At 35.0% G+C, this 25,426-nt stretch overlaps 1 protein-coding gene across 1 annotated transcript in view; it reads right to left on the bottom strand.

Annotated features, from left to right (window-relative positions):
- LOC150107210 (coiled-coil domain-containing protein 149) overlaps positions 1-25,426 on the bottom strand; it is a 182,645-nt gene that overhangs the window by 102,380 nt on the left and 54,839 nt on the right. The window contains exons 5-6 of the mRNA XM_090391693.1: positions 23,863-23,985; positions 12,148-12,320 (exon numbers count right to left, since the gene is read on the bottom strand). Of these exons, the coding sequence (XP_090247819.1) occupies positions 12,148-12,320; positions 23,863-23,985 (296 nt within the window). The remainder of the gene's footprint in view (positions 1-12,147; positions 12,321-23,862; positions 23,986-25,426) is intronic.

The raw sequence follows: 25,426 nt of genomic DNA, 5'->3' as shown, positions 1-25,426 counted from the left end.
TCAAATCTTTTCATCATAGCTATCAGTGAGGAACAGGACATCGGTCCCTTTCCACTTCTAATACCCCACATCGAACAATAGGTGCGCAAAGCCACACTTGCACATTCGGAGTTCTGATAATACAGCTTAACTAAAAGTGCTTTATCTCGTAATGATAACATGCCTCACCTTGGTAGAACGTTTAACTTCGGTAATAAATGTTAAATGCTGAAAGTTTAACTTCAGTATTCGCTACATCTGAAATTTATGTACCTCATGGTTTAAATAGCGACAGGCAGCAGCCCCGGGACTGCTACAGCGGCACCTGTCGGTGACAAATGTGACTATTCTAGCAATAAAAGTTTTCCTTATTAAAAAAAAATCACGTCTTTCTGTGCATTTCTGTGAAAACCACATCGTGCTACTGTCTATACTTTTTGAATTATTGAATTTTTCCTTTTTCTGTTACTTTTGGATCACCCGGTATATCTTTATGTTTAAATAAGCTTCCTCTTATCATAAAATGTCACCAGTAGGTCACCATTCTCATTTCTTGGACCACATGCTTTGTTACCTACTGCTCTCTCATCTTTATTATTCCGTTTTCCAACTTCAGCAATCGTGTCACCCATAAAAATAATCATATCTAGATAGTTCTGTCAAAATATGATTATTTCACAACTGGCTTTTCCACAATACTTGAAGTGAGTGGCATACTGTTAATTTGAAGCCAATGATCAATGGGCAGGGAACATGATCAGACAGAATTCAAATTTGATTGCAAGGTAGCAATCAAAAAATGGAAGTATCCAGAAAAAATCAATATTGTAGGCTGTTTGCAGAGTGCTGCAGATAAGGTATTCCAAGAGTGCAGGGATATTAGAAAAATCAGCAATTGTCAGAGACCAATAAAAAATATCCACACCTTGTTGATGATTCACTGATGGTGAATGCAGATTGCTCTGCTGCAAGCTAGCTCAAAGATGAAAAAACTGTGGAATGGTGGACCAGTTGACCATGGAATTTAACCAGTGGGGACAAACAGAAGCATTTCCCAACCCATAATCCGTGTATTTTTGTGTTAATTGAAGAAAGAATTTCATTTCCAGCTATGATGTGTGAATGATAAGTAGAGAAGTAGATAAAAAAAACCTGGGAAGAGGAATGACCCTGATGATATAGTCAGCATATACATTTATGGTATGAGGGATGTTTTTTCCTGGAAAAATCCTGGAGCCTGATAACCACAAAACATAATATAAATGCTAAAAAGTACCTATACTATTGTGACTGATCACGTGCATTCGTTCATGGTGACTGACTTGCCAGATGGCACAGGTTTATTCCAGCAAGATAACATGTTCTGTCATGTTGCTGATATTATCTGAAAGTAGTTCACCAAATATGACAACAACTTCCAGGTGTTACTATGGCTGCTGAATTTGCCAGATTTCTGGGATTATGTGGATTGAAAGACATGGCATTCAAATTCTTGATGTTTGAACATGCACAGACCTATGGAAAGCAATTCTGATGATGTTGTACAACATAGTTCCTGCAATGCTAAAAGACCAAAAAATCCATGCTGCCTCAAAGTAACAGTTCTGACAACAAGAGAAGAAGCCTAGAAGCAATTCGGACAGCAGTCATAACATTTTGACTGGACAGTGTATGGTTTTTTAATTCTGACTTCTTTAATTAGTTGCCAACCTCTTCTGTGGTTACACATTACATGTAAATGGACTCAAAACTATGGACTCAATCCACAGTTTTGCTGATGACTGCATACTGCACTCTTCTTTCCCAATTGACAAAACACTACACTAAACATATCAACACAACTTCCATAATATCAATGTCTACAATAACAACTCTAAATTACAATCTCCAAGCCATTCTTTAACAGCATTCTGATAAACTTCTTAATTTTCAATGCTAATAAACAGGACTTGAAAAAAATAAAATAAAATAAAATAAATAAAAAATTCACCTCCTTGTCCATGAGAAGTGAGAATTTTTAGTTAGCAAGTGTAATAAATATCAGAAGAGGAGTTTCGGTTAAATCATCACTTTTACTTATGCAATGCTGATTGAATTTCATATGTTACACTGTAAATAGTTTTTTTTTGTTTTTTACTTTATTTGTTGTGCCTTCTGAGCATGCTGGTCATTACAAATGCCTGTTATCACCAATTCATTGTAATGAGATACAAATACTGAGCATGTGTTACAAAACACGTGTTACTGACAAAGTAGCGCAGTTAATAGTGTGTTGGGAAATCAAGATGGCTGATGATTCTGAAAAACATATACCTCCATTCAATGGTTCAATGGATTTGTGATATGTTCCATAGTGAGTTTAATAGTAAACTTATTGTATAAAGGAATGTCCTACTTAGTCAAAAAGCAGGCTCATTGGCTTAAATCCTGTAGTAGTATGATTAAGACAGAAACTATAGAGTATTTATACTAAATCAGAGGAAAATTTTAATTAACATAAAAACCTAACTTGGGACTACATTTAAGATAAAGTATGATCTACTCTTCATTCTTCTACTGTCATTAGCTAAACAGACTGTAGATAAAATAATGTTAGTAGCCAAATATAAGAATAATGAGCCTATAATGTTTAAAACCCAGAGAGAGAAATTTGAACGACCAATATAAAAGGAAATTCGGTAAAGTATGCTTAAAACCTAGGACAGTATCAGATACATAACTAAAAAAAAATGAAAGATTAAAATGATTGGTAAATTAATTATACCAGGCTAGCCAAGTTCGAATCCCATCGTGGGCATGGATGTTTTACTAAATCATTTAAGGAATTGAACAATGTAGATAAGAATATAAATTAAATTACACTTTAATAAATATTTCTGATATTTCGGCAATGTCACGTTGCCATTTCCAAAAGGAACTTACAAAAAAAGGCACGTGCATATAGGCAATACAACACAGTAACTAAGAATGAAGAGATGAAGCTATTGTTCTCCTAAAAGTCCTGATGGTGCCTTCTAGCAGGCTAAGTAGGTGTTCTTGGCCATTGGGCTGAAGGTCTGCTGATGTAAGCTCCCAAATTTGGGGCAGTCGCATACAACCAAATTTGTTGAAGTTTGGATAGTTTCTTAGGGCTGAGGCTGATTCCATAAATAGTCTTTCGAATTTGTATTTGCTACAGTGTATTACTGTAGCTTTCTTCCATCATATTCTGTGGCGTGTATCCAGGATTCTGTCTGCAAGACCAGAATGGCTGTACTTGTGAAAACGAATGTAGTCCTTGTGTTCAGAAATTCTGATATTCACTGTCCTGCCGGTTTGGCCAAAGTAAGACAGTTTACAACTGCAAGGGACCTGGTATACACCAAGTAGGTCTAGGGGAAGTGGTTGATCTTTGGTGGAGCAGATAAGGGATGCCAATCTTCTGTAAGGCCTGTAACAGGAGGTCAGGTCATGTTTTAAGATTTTGGTAATTTTTTCCGAGGTGCCTTGGATGTAGGAAATGGTGATGGATTTAGAGTAATCTTTGTTGTGGAGGGGGGGGGCTGTAGTTTGTAGGTATTAATATTTTTTAGATTTTTTTGGTGGGTAGCCATTGGCTGAGAAAGTGTTGAGGATGTGATTTAGTTCAGTGTTTAGGGCCATGTCGTTAGAACAGATTAGTTTAGCCCTGTTGTATAGTGTTTTCACCACTCCATATTGTTGTGAGGGGGGGGGGGAATTGTTGGTGAATGTATCTGCCTGTATGGGTGGGTTTTCTATAAACTGAGAAAACCAAGGTTCCATCAGGTTGGCGGGTGACTAATGTGTCTAGGAAAGGGAGGAAAGGTCTTTTTCCAGGGTGAACTTGATTCTGGAGTGTTGGTTGTTTAAATGTGTTAAGAAGGAGAGGAGTGTTTCAGAGCCATGTGGCCAAATAGCAAACACATCATCAACGTAGTGAAGCCATATGGTTGGTTTTTGAGGGGCAGAGGCTAAGGCTTTTTCTTCAAGGGTCTCCATAAAGAAATTGGCCAAGGGTGGGGAGAGTGGTGAATCCATGGCTGTCCCCTCTATTTGTTTGCATAATTTTCTCTGCCAAACGAAATAGCCTGAGTTCATTGTGAACTGAAATAGGGCTGAGATACTGTAGTGACTACCTTGGTATCCCAAGTTTTACCACTGTTCGGTGTTGACTGCATTTTGGACTGTAACACTTGTTCCAGCAAGCTCCTGTGATTATCATTTGTGTTTACAGTTCACGGTCTCTCTAAATACCCTTTGCACTCCAGCAAAACACTCTGAGTACGTTGAAACCTCTTGATTAAGACAATGATGGCACTATTGCTCGGAGCATGCTTACATGAACAAACTTCTCACACACATGCCTAGGGCTAGGACCATTTGCTATGCTAGGGGCAAACTGAGGAAGGAGGGCATTGATAGCTAATGAATCAATACTGCAGAAGGAATGATGTAAGATTTGTGGATCTGTGATCAGTGTTTGACAAAAAAAAAGGATTTGTATAATGCTGATGAAGTGCATCTAAATGGTTTTGGTGTTAGGTGTATAGAGAATGCTTTGTACACCGAGCATGCTGAAGCACAAATTCAGGAAAACTTAAGCAATTAGGGTGGAAGCAGATGAGTACGTGTGAAGGCACTCAATGAGGCTAGTGAGTGTGAGAATGACCAAGTGTGAAATCTAGTATCTCAAACAAAAATTATGAACAACGTCATCACTTCAGGAAGTAAAGGTTTGGGTGAAGGCCTAAAGGAATGCTGCAGTTTCTATATATTAATGCCAGAAGTATCAAGAACAAGAGGGAAGAGTTTTTTGGCATTGATTAGTGCAACCCTCACCAAAAGTTATAGGCATTTGTTTCAAGCCAAGTGAGACTTGGCTAACAGAAGATGATGTAGTAACAGAGATAGAATCTGAAGGATTTAATATTTTCAAGGAAGATAGAGAAGATAGGATGGGAGAGGGGTACTATTGATGACAGCAGATGAATTGCAGCCAAAAAGAATAGGAGATGGGCAGGAATGTGGCTGTTCATTTGAAGCAAACTCAGTAAATTCATCAACAATCAACTATATATCATGTAAGACATAATATATAGTTGATTGTTGCTATAGGCCAGGGAGTTCCACAGATGATCTAGAAGACATGAATAGGCAAATTAGTAAAATGAGTACAGGTCAAGTGATTATTATGGGGGATTTCAACTTTGGAGATATAGACTGGAAAGAAGAAAGATCACATGACAGGAAGGAAATGGAATTTACACACCTACTGAGAGAGAATTACTTGAGGTAGCATGTGATGGGGGGGGGAACTAGAGGAGTGAGAGTATTTGACCCTGTCATAGGATCAGAAGAGGTATCCATAACCAAGATGGCCGCATTACCTACAATTGGCAAAAGTGACCATACAGTCTTGACTTGGGATATTGTAAAATATGAGGAATATTCTGTCAAGAAGGGGTATATGTGGAACTACAAGGCCAGTGAATGGCAAAGAAATGGAGCTAGCTGAGGAATTAGATAAGTACCAGATTGACATAATAGGGGGTGACTGAAACAAAAAAGACAAAAACTGGTGAGATGTTTCTGAGCAATAAATACAAAATGTTATATTCAGGCAATGACAATCAAGGAAAAGAAGGAGTAGCCATAGTATTCAACACAAAATACAAGGCTAATCTTCTTGAATGGCAGTCAGTCTCGAGTAATGTGGGCAAATATCAGAATGGGGAACTGGACAATGAGACTTATTTGTGCCTATTGTCCCACAGAAGATTCTACTAAGGTAGAAGTGGAGGAATTTTTTGAGGCTTTAGAAAAAGCAACTGACACAATGAAAAAGGAAAAGTTGGTCCTTGTTGGGGATCTAAATAGCAGAGTAGGAAATGATTGTGAGACATACAAAAATATTTTGGGAAAATTTGAAGAAAAGAGCAAAGCTAATAATAATGGCAAATATCTGTTGGATTTCTGCTCAGGACATGGACTGGTTATTACTAACACCATGTTCCAACATAAAAATGTGCACAAATTCACATGGAGAGAAGAGGCAAGGAATAAGAAAAGTCTCATTGACTATGTTATTGTTGATAGTGATATTTTCTCCCTGGTGCAGGACACCAGAGTGTACAGAGGATTTGAAATTGGAAGTCATCACTATTAAGTCTTGAGCAGAATAAAATTGAATTTCATATTGAAAAGAATAACATGTAAGAAAGTTTAAAAGCGAATGAAAGTTGAGCAGCTCTCAGATGTGAACTGTAGACTAAAATACACAAAGATTATTGAAGAAAAAATGAAAGAGTTTGAGAACAGGAATCAAACTTTGGAGATTCAGTGGCAAACTCTGAAGAAAACATTGATTGATTCTGCCAGAGAGGCATGTGGTGAGGGTGTCTGCAAGGATAAAAAAATCAGAACTCCCTGGTGGACACAGGAAGTTAAAGAGGCAGTGAAGGAAAAGAAGAAAGCATATCAAAAGTTCCTGTCAAATAAGTCAGTTTGTGCTCTTAGAGAATACAGAGACAAATGCAAGAATGCTAATGTAAAACTAGCTAAACAAAAGTCATGGGAGGACTTTGGCAAGAACAAAGAAATTAAATATCAAGAAGGTGGTAAGATATTCTGGAGGTTGTTGAAGAAGCTTAGGAATGGAGGAAAGAGTGCTGTAAAAGGAGTTAGAGATGATAAAGGTGAAATGAAAATGGGAGAAAAAGATATCCTTGAAGTATGGAGTAATTACTTTGAAAGGCTGTTAAATGAAACAAGCAGTGATGATAGCACAGTGGTAAAAAACACTGACCAGGCATGCAGTCAGGAATACATATCCATACTTGAAGTAGAAAAAGCAATCAAAGGCTTGAAATTTGGAAAGGCAGCAGGAGTAGATGATATTCGACCAGAAATGCTGAAGTATGGTGGTATAAGATTCTTACAGTGTATAGTTCAGAAAGCCTGGACAGAGGGACGAATTCCCGATGATTGGAATAGAGCTCTCATAGTACCCATATATAAAAAGGGAAATAAAACTGAATGTGAGAATTACAGAGGTATTTCCCTACTGAGTGTTCCTGGCAAGATCTATGCAAGTATACTTGAGAAACGGTTGAGAAGAATTGTGGAAGAAAAGCTTGGTGAAGAACAAGCTGGATTCAGGACAAATAGACGCTGTCATGATCAGATCTTCACTTTACGCCAAATTATGGAGAAATCATGGGAATATAACAAAAAATCTGTATTTAAGTTTTGTCAATCTGGAAATGGGCATATGACAAGGTGCCAAGAGAGAAGCTATTCAATATGCTACAGTTATATGGTGTCAATGGGGCATTATATCAAGCAAAACTTAGTCTGCATTTGAGTTGTAAGTCAGCAGTTAAAATTGAAGGGAGTACAGGAAGATGGTTTAATGTTAAATCTGGAGTGAGACAATGATGTACATTATCCCCTCTGTTATTCATTATCTATATGGATCACATTATGCAGAAAACTGGTATTAAACATGATATCAAAATTGGAGATGATAATGTCAACTCATTGCTTTATGCAGACGATGTTATACTTCTAAATAAATCTGCTACAAGTCTGCAAGATTCTCTGACTAAATTGAATAACTGTTGTAATAGATATGGTATGAAAGTCAGCAATAAAAAAGACAAAGACAATGAAAATAGGCAGCATCATTGAAAATGTCAACTGCGTTATGAACAGAGAACCTGTGGAACAGGTAAAACATTTCAGCTACTTAGGCACGATTTTTAATGAAGATGGTAAATTAAATATGGAAATAGACAACAGAATCAACAAAGCTGGTATTGTAGGAAGTCAACTGAATGAATTCATATGGAATAAGAGAGAAATTAGTTAGAACACTAAATTAGCTGTATACAAGACAGTATTCAAGCCAATTTTAACTTATGGATCTGAGAGCTGGGTCAGAAGTAAAACACTTGACCAGAGACTAGAGACCGCAGATATAAGAGTCCTGAGAAAGATTAGAGGCATGAATAGATGGCATCAATGAGAATATCATATTAAAAATTAGGATATCATGAAAGAACTTGATATTGTCAGCATCCAGGAATGCATTAGCAGAGCTAATCTCAGGTGGTATGGTCACTTAAACAGAATGGGTGAAGAAAGATTAACAAAACAAGTATTCTCTGCCAGGTTGGCAGGAAAACGACCCAGAGGAAGAACAAGATGTAGGTGGATTGATACGGTACAAAGTGTCTTAGACGATAGCAATATAAGATCTGATAATGTTGGAGTCTTGACAAGTAACAGACTGATTTGGAGGAAAATTGTAGATAGGAAGTTAGTAATGATGTAATTTTTTTCATGTAGTACTATCATATCCTGTACACCCCTTGAGGGTACATGGCAGGAATTTGATGATGATGATGATATAAAAGGGTATATAAGAAAATTACCAGCAAACTCATGTTCAGTAGAAGATTCAGGCAAGAAAGGTGACCAGCATGGCAAAGAAGGCAAAATCAGATGATGAGAAGAATCTAGCCGAGGAGTCCAAAGGAAATTCCACAGCATTCATTCATTGCATGGCAAATGAGATAAAGAATGACTATGGAAGATTAACCCTAATGAGTGATGATGGTGACGAGGTGAGAGAAGCAGTAGATAAAATAGTTGAGTTACTGAGTGACCACTTTACAAGGGTATATCATCCAAGTGAGATTACTACTTTAACATGTAACAGACACTAATGTGGGAACAGAGGTAGATGAATTGGAGGTTCTTTTGATATTGCAGAAACTATGTAAATACAGGGATTAGATGGGTTATCAGCTCGTGTTTTATAAGAATGTGCAAGAGAACTGGTAAAGGTGCACTGAATGGGCTGATTAGATATAAAGTTAATTTGAGAAGTTAGGCTATCTGGTCTCACAATCTGACTTCCAGATCTTTGGAAAATTAATGTAACTGTACTTATTGAGGTAGGGGGAGTGCTTCGTAGCAGATGCTGATTCTAAAAATAGTCTTTCGGATCTATAGTGACTTCCGTGTAAAACCAATGTCTTCTTCCGTGTAATCTTATGTGAAGGAGTATCCAGAGTATGGTTTGCCCCAACTATGATCAGGACAGTATAGTAAGTCCTGACATACCATGAAGATGATCAGGGTTGTAATTTTTGTATTCTTCAAGGGTGGGATGTTAACTAATCTATCAGTCTGTCCAAAGTAGGCCAAACTGCAGGCACAATGAACTGTATACACTCCAGAACGTGCAAGAGGATGAAGTCAATTCTTTCTTTTAGTGTTGCACGGTGATCAGCATTCATTTTAGAAATTATGGACTTTTCGGACTAAGGATGAAGTCAATCTTTAGTGGAGAGTGAAAGAAGGTAGCTAGCAGCATGAGTGGTTTAAAAGTGGCATGGAGATTATATTTGGAGAGAACATTAACTATCTTTTTCTGATGTGCCCTTAATATATGGGATTGGAATACTTTTGCTGTGATCCTGTGTGTCAGTTGTAAGTGAGTGAGGATGTATGCATTATTTTAGCTATTTTACACAGGCTGTAGGTGTTTGTTAACACCTTTAACACCTTTGTTAAAGGTGTTAACAAAGGTCCCTGAGCTCAGTTTTAAGGGTTCAAATGGCCCTGACACTTACTCACAGAGTCAGGGCCATTTGAACAAATAGTCCTGACTCTGTGAATAAGTGTTAGGACATTAGTTCTATGCCATTACAAATTGAATTGTTTCTAATGTTTTAGTGTAGTGCTTGTCCCATTTATAATTTGTGCTCTGATGATGCTGGGTAGAAAACAAACAAAATATTAGTAAGTTCAATAAATTAATTTATTTTGTCATCTCTTGGTGTTGTTTATACCATGAAGTACTACAATGGAGTTTGTTATATGAGAGTTAACTGTATTTCTAGAGAACTGATAATACAAAAAGCAATCTGAAGGCTTTTTCAATAAAAATTACTTACACTGATGATCTTTCTTTTATAAGAACTACTGAGGCACTGACTGATTTCCATGAAACTTCATTCCCTACACCTCTGCTATTTGGAAGTGTTCCCCCATACTGTTTTCCCTAATGATTACAACCTTCAGCTCTTCAAGAAACACATCAACAAATTCCCTTCTTTACTTTAACTACTTCCCACACACAGCACTGTCATGTCATAGGTCACAAGACCTATGACATGACAGAAAAATGAAAGGTACACATTTCATATTTGCTAGTTGTGTTGTAGTCAAAAGGCAACAATATGACTTAAAGCTTTTAAGGAACTATGTACTGGGAATCCTTTAAACCAGGGTTTCCCAAATTGTGTTCCGTGGAAAGTGAATAAGTGTTCCATGATGTCAGTAACCAAGCCATTTATTTTTAAACATGGAAGTAAATTGGAAAAGGGAATACAGCTGTTTATGACTGGTCATAAAAATTGCCTGCAAGCTGATTACAACAATGGGTGATGTATCCTCTGTTCTCAAAACTGAACAAAATGACATCTGTGTTGCAAATGTTAGTGACCAATCAGCAAGGATATATAAAAAAATTTTTTCCATTGAAATTGAAGATCAAGGTAGTCTGTATCCGGTTCTCAAATCTAGTAATACTGAATACTTTCTTCGCAAGTTTGTATTGTAGGATGAAAGTGCTTGTTTCGAAACTGTAGTGCAGTGATTTTTTAAAAGTAATAGGCCTACAGATTTAAATTTTAATATGAATAAGAGACAAAGGACTTTGTTTAATTTTGGTGTTAAGAAATCTCTTATTGAAGGTGTTTGTGATGCAACAGATAGTGATTCGTCAGCCTACAAAGCGATCTCCAGGATGTAAAAAAGGAGAGGAAAACTACCAGCACACAGGAGAAAAAGTCTGCATCCACTTGTAAGTACTTATAATAATATCATAAATTTTGGGTGATCAGAATGGGGTATGTCAATGAAAATCAGCACAAATTAATTTAATGATGTTGGCCTGAGGAAACTACAATATGCTACAAGATTTCATTAGTCCAATGAATGATAATTGATTTAAATGTAATTTTATATTTGTCAATATGTCACACAGTATACATAAGTGTACTAATATTAATATTAATCATTAATTATTAATACATCACAAAATAATCAAGGTGTTCCGTGAAAATTTCAGGATTTGTGAAGTGTTCCGTTGTAGGAAAAATCTGGGAAACGCTGCTTTAACCCAATTGTATTTTGATTTAAACTATCAAGACTGAGAAATAAAACTAAGAAAGGCCTACTAATGTGTTAGTAACAAAACTCAAAAGCAGACAACTTTTTGATAATCAGTTACATTATGTTACATGTGTAAGTACAATTGTACAAAATCTCTGATTACAGTAAATTATAACAGACACATCAATGCACAGATCATTTTATGATCATGCTTTTTTTAAATAACTTATGATCATTAATATTTTTGGAAGTAAGTTGTAATTAGTGGGAATATATTGTTGGAGGTGGAGGAAATAAGAGATCTTTGGATGATAGTGGATAATGATCTAAAATTTAGAGGACATATTACCGAAATTGTGTGGACAACACAACGGATTCTGACAATGATGCAGAGGACACTGACTTGAAGAAGTAAGGAGATTCTGGTTCCAATTCTGGTATAAGGCTCTGATTGGGCCACATATGGACTATTGTGCACAGATTTGGTCACCTGGTGTTCAAAAGGATGAATAGATGTTGGAGGGGTGTAGAGGAGATTGACCAAAATAGTTTGATGTTTGGAATGTTGAATATGAAGAAAGATTGAGATAATGCAATTTGTAGAGTCTAGTGGATAGGAAGAAGAGGAGTGATATGATAGACAAGTACAAGTTGGTAAGGAGTTGTTACAGGATTAATGTTGAAGAGGTTTTTCATAAAATGGTGGAAGATTGGGGGAGAACAAGATGTCATCCCTGGAAGATGTATAAGGAGAGTGTGAGCAAGGGAGTGGGAAGCAAGTTTCTTGCATGGAGAGCTGTGAATGATTAGAATGCATTGTCTGAGAGTGTGGGTGTCTGCAGAGAATTTGAATGTGTTTAAGGCACAATACGATGAGCTGTGTGTATGACAAAAGAGACCGCCTAGATGAGTCTGTGACTTCATGGGGGTCTTAGGATAATAACAATAATAATTGGCATGCTTAGCAAAAAATTATATTACCTATTTTCCATAAGAACACCATCAATATCAACAATCCTATGATCTTCACCATGAAGCATACAATTTAACTGTTGATTTAGTCTTTCAACTTTGTGCCTATATGCATCTCTTATAGTAACAAGCTCTTCTTTTTCATCTAAAACAGCTTGAAGATCACGTTCTAGCATGCAACACTAAATTTAAAAAAAAAACATAATAACTAAGAATAACTTAGGCAAACAGGTAAAAAGTACTCTATTTCTCAATTCTCTGACTCTCAAATAATCTAAGTTAACTGATGCTTGAGGATCAATATCATTCGACTCATGGAACAGTACTATCTAACACATTCAATTAACTGTGCCCTCAATTAATTGGCCAGCAAAATGACTTCCAAAGGAGACCAATTGAAAGATTTTAATCACTATATTTAACTCAATCACTATATTTTAAAAAAATAAATGAATAAAAATAAAACAAAATGCTAATTAAAATGTAAATATTCTAAGTGTAAAAAAGAAGCAGACTAAAGTTAATATTCAAGATTAGTTTACTCTGCTCTGTTATGCTGGTTCTAATGACAGGCTCCTACTGCAAGAATAAACTATCATGAAGTATTAGTAAATTGATAGTTATTAACTTCATTCTTTCTGGACAAATATAACCTTTTTATATTGTTATTTGAACAATAAATTTATTTAAATTAATTGGTTTGAAGTAATTAATCTAGTTGTATGTATGTTAATTTAGTACTTCATTGAGAGTGAATGTTTTGTGGATCTTGCTAAATGGAGATACATTACTTCTAAAAACTCCAAAAAAATTTATGTATCTCAATTTTGCAAGAAACATACAATAACCTACTGAAAACTTGTTAAAAATGGGAACCAGGTGTTAGCAGAAAGTTTGTCAAGTGCTTTACAATTTTGCAAGCATATTCTGTAACAGGTATAGGGGATGCACAATCTTGATTTAAAAGAAATTTAGAAGCTGGAGATACATACTTTCTAGTTATCTGCATAATAATCCAATCTTACCCAGCAGGGATATGCTGAGATTACTGGCTCCCAGCAATTAATCATCTTTATTCTTATTTAATATGACATCATCTTTAGTGCTACCTGGCTGACTAAGTAGATAGTTTCTCTTCTTCTTCATTATCTAAACAACAACATACATTTGAATTCTATTGTGGTACGGATGTTTGCGAACATCTTTAGGTGACAAATGATGCTCGCCATCCACTGTCAAACTACTATTCTACATGTAATAATAGTAGTAAATAATAGGACTTTAGCCTGAAATGTAGTTTCAGGCTAATGACTACTATTCAGTTAGCCTGAATTACTAAAAAAAAATTGCAATGTTTCTTTAGAGCAGGATTAACAAATGCATAACCCATCCAAAATGTACTACACATTCCCACCATTTGTAGGTAATATATATATATATATATATATATAATTAGAAAATAGGCAACAATATACACAAAAATATACATCCAATGTTAAATTTTAACTTCTTCCAAATAATGTGGTGGCAAAGCAGAAATGAAAATGAAAAGCAGAAAACACTCAAGTAATAAAATATTAGTTGAGTTTATTATTCTTCGTTTCTGTTCTATCTTTTCCATCTCAATTTCATTTATTTAATTTCTGAGATCTTATTTGTACTCCTCCTCCCCTCAATATCTTTGAATTATTCAAATTAACTGTATATGCAGGTGTTGGATTCTGATTATGTAGAGATTAGAGTAATTATTATTTGGTTCAGAATCCAACATGATCTTCCATCACAAAGGTTAGACCTGTAATTAATTAATGTAAATCACTTGTTTATAATTTAATATTCATATAACTACCTTTAATTTTATCTAATATTTAATTAATTAATCAAAGATATATGTATTAATAATGAAAAGATTGTATTAAATATTATTAAGCTATTTTATTCATTACTGTATTAATATTATAAGAAATTGTATTTGATAATTTAACTGCACATTAATTGAAATGGAAATATTCTTTATTTATTCCTATTTGTAGAAGTTTAGCGTTATGCAATACCTCAATTTTATTATGTTTTGTTTTGTTGTCATGGAAATGTATGTTAGATAGCTTGCACGAGTTTGGAACAGTACGTGAGGGAGAAAAGCTGATGTTTAGTTAAAGCGATCACGACATTTAGGCGGGAAGAATGGATATAAAAAGGAAGAACGCTGAAAACATAGATTAGAGAGTGAAAAGAGAGAGAGATTGGCATTCAGTTGGAATCGGAGCATTCAGCATTCGGGGAATCAGAGTGCAATATTAGAGAGTCGGCAAGTCACTCAAGCAGCTAATTTAAATCTACTAGTTGAGAAGCAGTTAGCTATTAAATTGTAGAATAACAATTATAGCTACAGAAAACAGCTGAGAGACTATTAAATAGACTAGTGATACTTGAGTTGAGATTTAATTTCAGCGCCGACCTTTCAAGGACATACGGAACCTTGAAGCAAAGTACGAAGTTTCTAGAGAATAGTAGAGGCTGTGAAGTTGAAGTTTACTGTTAGCTGTGTTTAGAATTACAGTGCCTAAAGAATTATTTGAATGCAGGAGGAATGAACAACTGTGCATATAAAACCTCAAGATAAGGAATTATTGTGTATTGCCTTAATACATGAGTGATCAGTAGAACTTCATGCAAGAACGTTTGTTTATGTGTATAGTGGCCGATGATTAATTCAGTTATTGCTTAGAAGATTTATTTAATGAGTGCCATATACTGTTTAAGTGTTTACAGTTATAAAAAGTGTTTACGTATAAGTAGATGAAGAAAAAAGATTATCGGTAAGATTATTCCAACCTTTAATAATTCTATACAGAGAAGTGTGTGAGTTTCATCATAGAATTTCCCTATACTAACAGTAACTACTGCAGAAATTAGCTGAAGTGTAAATTTAAAAGTGTTTGTTTGTGAAGAGGTGTTACTGCAATTTTTGTCGTATTTGGAACTTAAAGAACTGTGAGAAGACTGTATTAGAGATAACAGATTTACCATTGTCTGAGTTTGTATAACAGTATTATCAGAAAAGCTGAAGTGTTTATAATAACTTATTTAGTGTTTTGATTTTAAGTGTAAATGTTTGTTTTTGTTAATCAAAAGATGTATTTTGCCTGAATTTCTTTTACTGCACCATTCATAAAATATTCGAGCCAAAGCGGGTAAATTAAGTAAGTTAAATATTCTAGGCCAGTATATATTATAACACCATATAAAAGAAGGGTAGTTGAGAGTTGGTTTATCTTCAATTCTTGAACTAATTCAGATATAAAGTGGCGCAGTCTTTAAATATAAATTTTGTTTATATTTGAATTAGAAATCAACTTACAACTTATCAATTAGCTAAAAACATCGTAATAGTAATCATGTCGGATCCAAAGTGTAGATTGAGAAGAAGTAGGATCCAACACAGGTTACTTTATGTGGCATGGAAAAATCTACAAACAAATATTTATGGTACTGCAATGGTTCCCCCCACACACACACACGCACCAGAGACCAATTTTACACAGAGCAATCTGAGAACAAAGTACTTACCATAATTACCTTCAAACATTTAGTTTGGCTATGCTATGTAGGTAATGTATTTATCATCTGGTTACATGGGCAAGACAATTTGGATTCTTTCATAACTCCATAATTCCTTAAAAGCCAACATCCTAAAATTCACTTCACATTAGAAAAAGAATGAAATAACTGTCTGCCTTTTCTTGACACATTAGTTACTTGCCTTTCTGATGGTTCGTTATCTTTTTTCTTTTTATTTAAAAAAAACCAGCGCACACGCACACAGCAAGATATATGCATAAACAATCACATCATTATTCAGCCTAACAGTATGGTATCCTCAACACTAACTCACAGAGCAGGGCTATCTGTTCTAATGATGCATGCAGACCTTGCAACACAACTCACCTATCTTTGCCACACTTTTCAGGCCAATAACTAAGCATCTGCAAAATAGAAGAATATACTATGTGCGCCCCCCTTCTCATTTCTGCCTCCAAAAACACAGAAGAGCAAAACTCCATTACTATTCCATATATCTAGGATACATTTGAAAAGATAGTCAAAATATTAATAAAATATAACCTTCACAGAACATTCAAACTACATGTCAAATTAGCAACTCAGGTCCATTCTCCTAAAAACAAACTCAATCCTCTATCACATCCTAGAATGTATCAAGTAAGCCCACTATGAACAGACAAAAAGATCTGTTAACATCCATCTCGAGAACACAAGAAATACATTTGCACCATCATTATGGTAAGTAGGACTGACAGACCACATCTTGGACACACCCTCACACAAGATTAGATGGAAGAAAACCAATATAGAAGCTGTTACAAGTCAGAGAGACTATTTTTAGAGTCAGCAATAACTGTGAAGATTCTCCTAACTTTAACAATTAAGACTGCATTAATCTACCAGAAATTTGGGAGACAATCATCTTAAGATCAATTTCAATGCAACATCTGTAATAACTTCTTTTATATACCATTAGAGGGCATCAGATTAAGACGTCATATCTTTTGTCTCTTACAATTTAAACATCATAAAATTTTAAATTTTATGATGGAATTTAAAGGATGCTGGGTTGAAATCGAGCAAAATATAAACTAGTCAATAAACATTTTTTTTTTATAATTTAGTATATTTTGTATTGTAACACTTAAAAAAAAGCTATGAACAGACATATTATTATACAGCAATCCCTCGATTAGTGCACCTAATGCGTTCTTTAAAGCAGGCGCATTAATCGAAAACGCACTAATCGAATATAATAACCTATGGGAAAAAGTATAATTCGTTCCTCAAATTTCTTTTTTGAACCTTAATTTTTTTTTATAAAAGAATTAAAGTATGGGCCTAGTTAAAGGAAAACCATGAAGCTGAAAGACAATAAAACATATCCAGAATATAAATTTTGTTATTCTACTTCTTCACAAAGAATTGAGCTAACGTAGTTTGGATGGCATGTTTTTTCTTTTTTTCATACAACTGACAGTATGGCCCTATTGCCTCTTCTACTCTTCTACAAATTTTACTGCTTCTCTCTTCATAAGGGTCAGCCTCTAAGTATTGCTGCTTAAAAACTTGATTGTACAAAAAATATTTTCAAATTGTTTTTGTGAAATCTCTTTTGGTTGACTATCAGTGGTTAAATTTTCTTCATATTCTTCAGGATCTTCCTGCTGTGCATCTAAATTTAGCAGGACGGAATCACTCAATTCTTCAGAATGAGATTTAATTAACTCTTAGATGTTATCATTGAAGGGGAGAAAGAAATGAAGGACGTACAAATTGGTCGCCAACACGGGAAATCACGTGCTTTATAGATAAAATTTCCCAACTGTTATTCAAGCAAAATAGTTACCACTTTAAAAACTACACTGATCATAAAAGAGAAGTTAATTTTCCGACAAGCAATAATAAGCAACTCATCCCAGAAGACCGATTGATTATCCTATTATCGGAATGAATTCTCCTTTTTGTGACATGCACAGAAATGTTGAAGAGTCATGAATCTGTGGGCATACTATAGCAGACAAAATAAATTTTGGCAGTAAAAATTTGGAACATAGTATACATGGTGTACATGGTAGTAGTGTAGTATGCCATTAAAAATAACTTTGTAAAATGTTTTAAATCGGTAACTAAATTATTTCATTCTGGCGAGTGATTTTTTTAAAATAGTTAGCCATAAAAATGTATAGATAGAAAATTTTTTAAATCTGTAACATTTATTTTTAAGATGTATATAGGTGCACTAATTGAATTTGGGTATCGAAAAAAAAAAATGACGCACTAATCGGGGGCACACTAATCAAGGGATTAGTGTATACTTATTACAGTAAACATGTACAGAAATATATAAGCATTAAAAATCCAACATATTTATCCACTGTTATATTGAGAGGAATACTAAAAAAAATTTTTTTTGTGTGAATATTTTGAATCTCATCTCATCTTCATTTTACCCTCTTTTACCTTGTAGTGTCAAGGGTTTTATTAATCATCGGACCTCAAACTGTTCACAGGATAAGGTGGTCAGCCCTACGCCCTGGTGTATCCTATGTCCTGTAGTGTAAAGTTCTCAAGGTCGGTTTGCCTGCTTTGCAGGATGAAAAACCCCAGGATAAACTGGGAAAAAACCCTACTGTCGACGCCCAAGACCAGCTTACTTGGCTATGGCTGAGGAAGATCCTTCAGTTACTCACGTCACTGACAGGAATCGAACCTAGGGCACTCCTTTCCCAGGTATATGGTTGCGAAGTGCACAGTCACTAGGCTAACCTCACAGATGAATATTTTGAATGACTTTAAAAATAAGATCTCACAAATTAAGCAGAATAAGATAAAATAGGATAGAATAGAAGTGAAAAAATTAAGTTTTTTGATGTTAAAATACCATAAAAAAAGTTATGAATAACATTCAATACTTAAGGCTATCTATAAGAATAATGTCTGGCACACAAGTTGCCTTACTGCATCTATCTTTTTTTTTTTTTTAATATGTAAAAAAGATATCATTTAAAGACTTTCCTGCTAAAATATATTCCTTAAAATGTTTATTTAATGATACTTTTGTTTATTTAAATAACTGTCATCAGTAAAATGTTATTAACAATAACATTTTATATTTTTGAGGATTTTCGCCCATTTAGTTTCAAATACAGTTAACTCTCTCAATGAGATTAAGTGAGAGTTAATCTCACTCACTAAAAAAAAAAAAACTCAAAAAATCCACTCCCCCACAAGAGTAATGCTATTTTAAAGGAACTTGCTAAGCAAACTTTCTACTATACACTGAATTAAAAACTTTTAGTTAATACCATGTTGGACCTTCTTTAGCCTGAATTACAGCACACATACAGTTTGGCATAGATTCCACAAGGTGTTGGATTGCATCTATGTCTACAACCTACTAAGTGTTCACTTAGTAGGTTGTAGACATACTAAGTCTAACATATCCCATACATTCTAGAGTTCACATCTGGGCTTTCTAGTGGCCAGGGAAGGTGGTAGAAGTCGCTATCATGCTCGCTGAACCACTGCTGAACAATTCTTGCATGACAGATAGTAGCACTGTCATCCATGAAAAAACCATTGCTTGCTGGATAAAAAGTCAACATTGCAGGACAGACTTGATCAGCAGCAATGTTCAGATATTCCTTGGAAGACACCCACCCTTCCAGCAATATCAGGGGAACTGTTACATGCCAAGAGAACATACCCCACATCATGACACCACCCCCAAAACTTTGAGTTGTGTTTACAAAGCAAGCTGGGTTCATTGCTTCACGGCGGCTCTTGCCAAACTCTCTGCCTACCTTCAGTACAGAACAAGGTATACTGTGACTCGTCATACCACGACTTTTTCCAGTCTTCCAGTGTCGAGTCATAGTGTTCCTGACACCACTGTAGATGAACTTTCTGGTTCTTCACAGAAATCAGTGGTTTCCATTAGGCACGTGAATGCCAATACCATCCCTCTTAATTCCCTGCCAATAATTTGGTGAGATATGGTTTGGGAATGGCTTACATTAAATGCTTCAGTCAACTGCTGCACGCAGGAAGTTCTGTTTGTCCATACAAGCCTTCTCAGATGACAGCAATCTTGTTCCTGAGAGACTGTCTATTGCCATCATCTGAGAAGTTATGCCTCTTAGATAAGCAATGTAGGTTATTTTCCCACTGATTTAATAACCAGGACATCTCACCTTATGAGAAAGCAGTCAGTTCTGCTGTTTTCCAAATCATGGCTCCAGCTAGAAGGGCACCTACAATAAGTCTTTTATCAAACTCTGAAAGATCCTTTGTTTTTCCCATTGTGATCGACACTATTGACAATTATTGTCCAGCAGCATTCTTAAATAAGTACCTAGAACATGTGGTAATACATGTGACCAAGTTTGCATATACGCTACATAAATGATGCTTATGTACATATGCATAAAGGTTTCTAATTCAGTGGCCAGTATGTGTATAACAAACCATACATTTGGTGCTTATACAGCCACTGTAATGAGATGAGAGGTGACTGTAAAAATATAAAACTGAATGTGCAACTACTTCCAAGGTATGAAAACAACATCTGTGATACTCACCTAGTACTTAGATACACTACAGTTTCTTTATACATTGCCACACCTGCATATGTTTCTAATCTACAACTGATGATCAGTATAAAAACTACATATCTAAAAGAGATCAAATTACTGAATGAAGAAATCAAAATAATCATCATAAAATTTCTGATATATCCTTAAGGATCGTGTGCAATTAATTTTACGTTACTACCAGATTTCTATCAACAATTTTCCTACAAATCTGTTGTTTGTCAGGATTCCGGTATTGTCATTTCTCATATTTTGGTATACTCTTCTAAGGCACCTCTCACTTAATCATTCATTCACCTAGATTTTGATCTTCCTTGCTTTTTATTTATTTATTTTTTCCCATCTTGGTAAAACACCTGTTTTGTTCATACATTCTTGAATGCTTATTAAGAACATTAAGTTAATTTATAATATTTTTTTATATGATTCTGCCATTAATATTAATGCCATCTATACATTCTCCCAATTCTTCTTAGAAGTTTTAACTGTGGTCTCTAATCCTTGGCTAAATGAATCAATTTCTAATAAATTTTCAAATCCACAAATTAAAATTGTATACTGTTAATGTTCTGACTAATTTCTCTCTTATTCCATATTAAACTGGCTCACCACTATACCAGCTTTTCATATTTTATTATCTATTTCCAAATTTAATTGACGACCTTAACTAGAAACTGAGCCTAAACAGATGATATATTTTACATATTTCAATATTTAGATAATATTTGATATTGTAGATAGTTTGTGGTATTGAGACCACATGTTTTAAGATAATTAACATGTAACATTTATGATATTTTCGTTATTTGAACAGGAACAATGGATGACTTAATTCGTTTAAAAGATTATCTGATGACTTGTATCCCAATATAAAATTCACTCTTGAACTGGAAGATCACAAAAAATTACCATTCCTTGATATCCTTATCAAAAGAAATGAAGAAGAAAAAAGATTATCCTTTTCAGTATATAGAAAACTACTACAACTGGAAGATTTTTCATGCAACTTCCCACCATCGTCCATTACAAAAGATAGGCATGAATTAAAACATTACAAGGTAGAGCATACAAGATGTCCACAGTATGTCAATTAATAGGAATGAAGAACTACACTACTTGAGACATAACTTCACTCTCAGTGGTTATGAACCCAAGCTGATCAACAAAATTCTTCATACAACTCGTGTACTTAAACAAGATTTTAAGAATGCAATCATGCTGCCTTACATCAAAAATGTTACAAAGTTTCTCTGTGAGTAAAACATGAAAGTGTTTTTTTTACCATTGCATAAAATCTCCAGATTCTTACATACATCAGAACCTCCACATCATCCCATAAAAAAAAACAGGCATTTATGAGATTCATTGCTCTTGTGGCATTTGCTAATGTAAGTAAGCCAAACAAGCAGGTTTGGGGAGATCTTGGGGGAAATTGGGTTTATGAATCTTAGGAAACTGATATATATCTGGGGGGGGGGGGGCAACTGAAGGGTTTGAGATTTTTTGTAATATCAGTAGGACAGGGAGAAACTTTTCTGAGTAGGCTTTTTAATTTCTTGATTTAGTGAGATCATAATCTAAAGACCTGTAGGTGAAGCCGTCTCTAAGAATCATATCCATTTTCTTATTGTATTCACTGGCGTTGAAGATAACGGTAGCACTTCCCTTGTCAGACCTAGTGATTACTATGCAGTTTACTAAGGGCACTGAGCTGACGGGGAGAAAGATTTCTTTTGGGAGGCAATGATCTAGAAAGTGAACTGGAGACATCAAGCCTAATGTTATTAAGCAGAACCTTCCTTTAGAGAGATTTTAGTAATGCTATCAATCATCCCCTATATTCAAGACACATCAGAAAAAATATTCAGAATCTTAAAGAAATACAATCTGTGCACCACTTTCAAGTCCCACTTATAACTATCTACCCTTATCCACTCCATTAAAGACAAACTCCCTCCCCTCTCAGTTCCATGTGAATATAGAGTTCCTTTTTTCCAAAGATGGCCTACAATGGACAGACAGGAAGATCAGCTACCATCCAAATGGAAGAACATAAAAAATACACCTGCAGTCATTACTATGGTGAATCTTACCTTGAAAACCATGCTTTGGATACAGCTCATAAAAGCAATTGGAAAAATACCATCATGCTCCATCACAGTAAAATTAGAAGAGAAAGACTGTTTTTAGAATCTGCTGCTACTCTTAAAAATCTGCCTAATTTAAATAAATATGGTTGCATAAAACTTTCCAAAATATGGAAAGTACTAATACTTCGAGATCCCAATTTATAACCTAGGCCGCTGACAGGTGTCCACAGAGAGCACCCCCACCTAGTTTGGACTAGTCTTTCGTCCATATGTTTCAGAAAGTTTTGTGCTGTCTTTGTGTGTGTGTTACAAATCTAATCTTTTACTCTCTTACAATGTCACTGTAACTAACATGAAATATTGGAAGCATTAAATACTATTTTTAATCATTTCCTAGTGCTGTTTTTCACTGCATTAAACTGTTATCATAAGTCTCCTTCATAATGCAATCATACAGATAATGCATAACAGTGTAGAGTGTGTGTGTGGGGGGGGGTGCACGTGCGTGCATGCACTCTTGTCTTGTACCTGATTTTATCTTAAACTATGTTCTGCATCTCCTTAAACAGATGACTCCTTGCTCACATGAGAAGCTGATTCCATCCAATCAGCTTCTCATAGATATACTTTTTCTACATTACGTATTTTCTCTAGGCATTTTCTGGCAATAATCCATTAAAACTGGCTGCCACCATTCCTTTTCTCTGATCATGTTAGAACACAAGCAGCTGCTGGTCAACATTCATTCACAGTTCATATTCAAACTTAATAAACCAACTTCTCATCCACTCTTTCATTCCTTTCACCTTTGTTCTCTGGAGCATTCCTTCATATCATTTTCTTCAGAGACTGACTTCTAACTGCTAAGGAGGAAACACAGATTCACTCTTTCTCTCTCTCGCTCTCTCTCTCTCTTCCCCTAATTGCCTACCCAAGACAAGTCCTGTTTTATAGAAGATGCAGCCTCTTTTGTGTAGAATATTATTTAAAAATAATAATAAAAATCAGAGTAATACCCTAACGCTGGGTGGAATTAGGATTTGCATAATTAATAGCTGAATTGAAAAAATGGCTCGCATTGAAAAAATCTTCAAGTTTGGTGTTGAATATTATCACTACTCCTTTTCTTGATTCCTAGTTCCTGAATAAGTCATTTGATGCATAATTTAAAAAGATTGCAATTTAAAAAGGGTTACTCAGTCTCAAAAAGCAGAGCATGTTAATGTGGTATTTCCCTAATTCCTCTGCTAGTTCCATTTCTTATCCACAGATACTTCTAATATGGTGAGGGTGCATATCTTCAGCTCTGTTGAGGATGAAGTTGTTCCAGCTGACTTTTCACTGATTTCCCTGATGAAAACCTATATTATCAAATATAGGATGCATGAATTTATCAAAAATTACAATTTTACCAAACAGTATCTCTGAATTCTAATTAAATGATTAAGAGAAAAAAATAAAATATAATTACATACTTTATGCTTCATAGTTTCCAGCTGTTTGACTAAATCTTCTCTTTCAAAGGCTGGAAAATGCCTCGTGTTTACTCCTTCATCAGTTGATCCAACACGGTGACGTGCATTCTGTTCTCTTAAAAGCTGTACAAAAAATTAGTATCATGAATGGCTTTTTACATAGAGAGAGAGAGAGAGTGAGTGTGAGTGTGAGGGTGTGTGTAAATTATCATCTCCAGCCTTCCACCAGGAGACACATCCATCAACTGCGCCAATGATGTGGTCTACAAATGAATTAGTTCATTATGTTGGAGGTTTAATGGAATATTAACAGCATTAAGAAAGGATTAAAAATTATTTCAGTTCTTCAGATATTTCGTCTCAGTCACTGAGACATCTTCAGGAAATACAAATGAACACACTTGTAACATACACACAAAGGCAACCAATAATAAATAAAATATGTGGATAAGTGGGGCAGTCTCTGTGAGCATTTGTAGGAGGCCTAGGTTGTAAACTGAAATAATCTCTGAGGATTAATCTTTCTCTTATTTTTGGAAGTTTTCTACATCTGTATTTATTTAAGTTGGATTGCTTTCTAAGTGCAGCTGCAGATTCTAAAAACAGGCTTTTGTTTTTAAATTTACTGTGATTGAGCATGGTGGTTTTTTGCCAAATAATCCTATAGCAGCAAACAAATTAATCCGAACAAGCAAAATTTTCATCGAATTTTTGGTTTGGTTTGGTTGTTTCAGTTCACAATAATTTTGGCTTTTGTTTCAGTTTACTTGTTTCAGTTCACTGTTTTGTTTTAGTTGGTCGAGTGCTGCATGTTTTAACTGTCTCTATGATGTTTATTAATAGTGTTGTGCATTTTTAATAAAATGCACAACATTTACACAGTGTAAACAAGTTGACATTCATAGTGTTTTATTCGTTTTGTGTAGATATAAAATGGATACTACTCCAAGAAAGTGTTCAAAAATATGTATTCTTCTTAGCACACATCCATGACACAAAGACAAATTGCCAATGAGTATGGTGTTTGTTTGGGTACTGTTAATGCAATTTAATAGAGATTGAGGGAGAAAGATACCTTTTCTCCTGACAGAAAAGGAAAATGTAGATGTGAAAAGTGTATTGAAGTAAAGGTCAAGTATGTTGAAAAGTGACACAGTTGTTTTCTTTCTATCACCTCTAAAAGTTAGTTAGGCCAGAAACTTATGGAACCACCCTTTGCAAAAAAGGAAAACTACACTTACTCGAGATCATTTACAAAGGGTGGTTCCATAAGTTTCTGACCTAACTAACTTTTAGAGGTGATAGAAAGAAAACAAGTGTGTCCCTTTTCAACATAATTGCCCTTTACTTCAACACACTTTTCATATCTTTGAATTAACATTTCTATGCCCTTGAAAATATAGTCTGTACTTTTGTCTGAAAAATGGCCTAACAATGCATCTGTCATCTCATTGTCGCCTGCAGATTTTCTTCCTCAAAGGTATTTCTTCAGTTTCAAGAAGAGGTAGTAGTTACTGGGTGATAGATCTGGGATGTCGGGTGGGTGTTCAATCTCCTGGAAGCC

Source organism: Typopeltis vanoorti, chromosome 4, assembly GCF_054136105.1.
Source record: "Typopeltis vanoorti isolate ZY-2024b chromosome 4, IOZ_Tvanoo_1.0, whole genome shotgun sequence".
Lineage (NCBI taxonomy): Eukaryota > Metazoa > Arthropoda > Arachnida > Uropygi > Thelyphonidae > Typopeltis > Typopeltis vanoorti.
The sequence above is the reverse complement of the archived record's forward strand: the minus strand, read 5'-3'. Positions and strand labels throughout refer to the sequence as shown.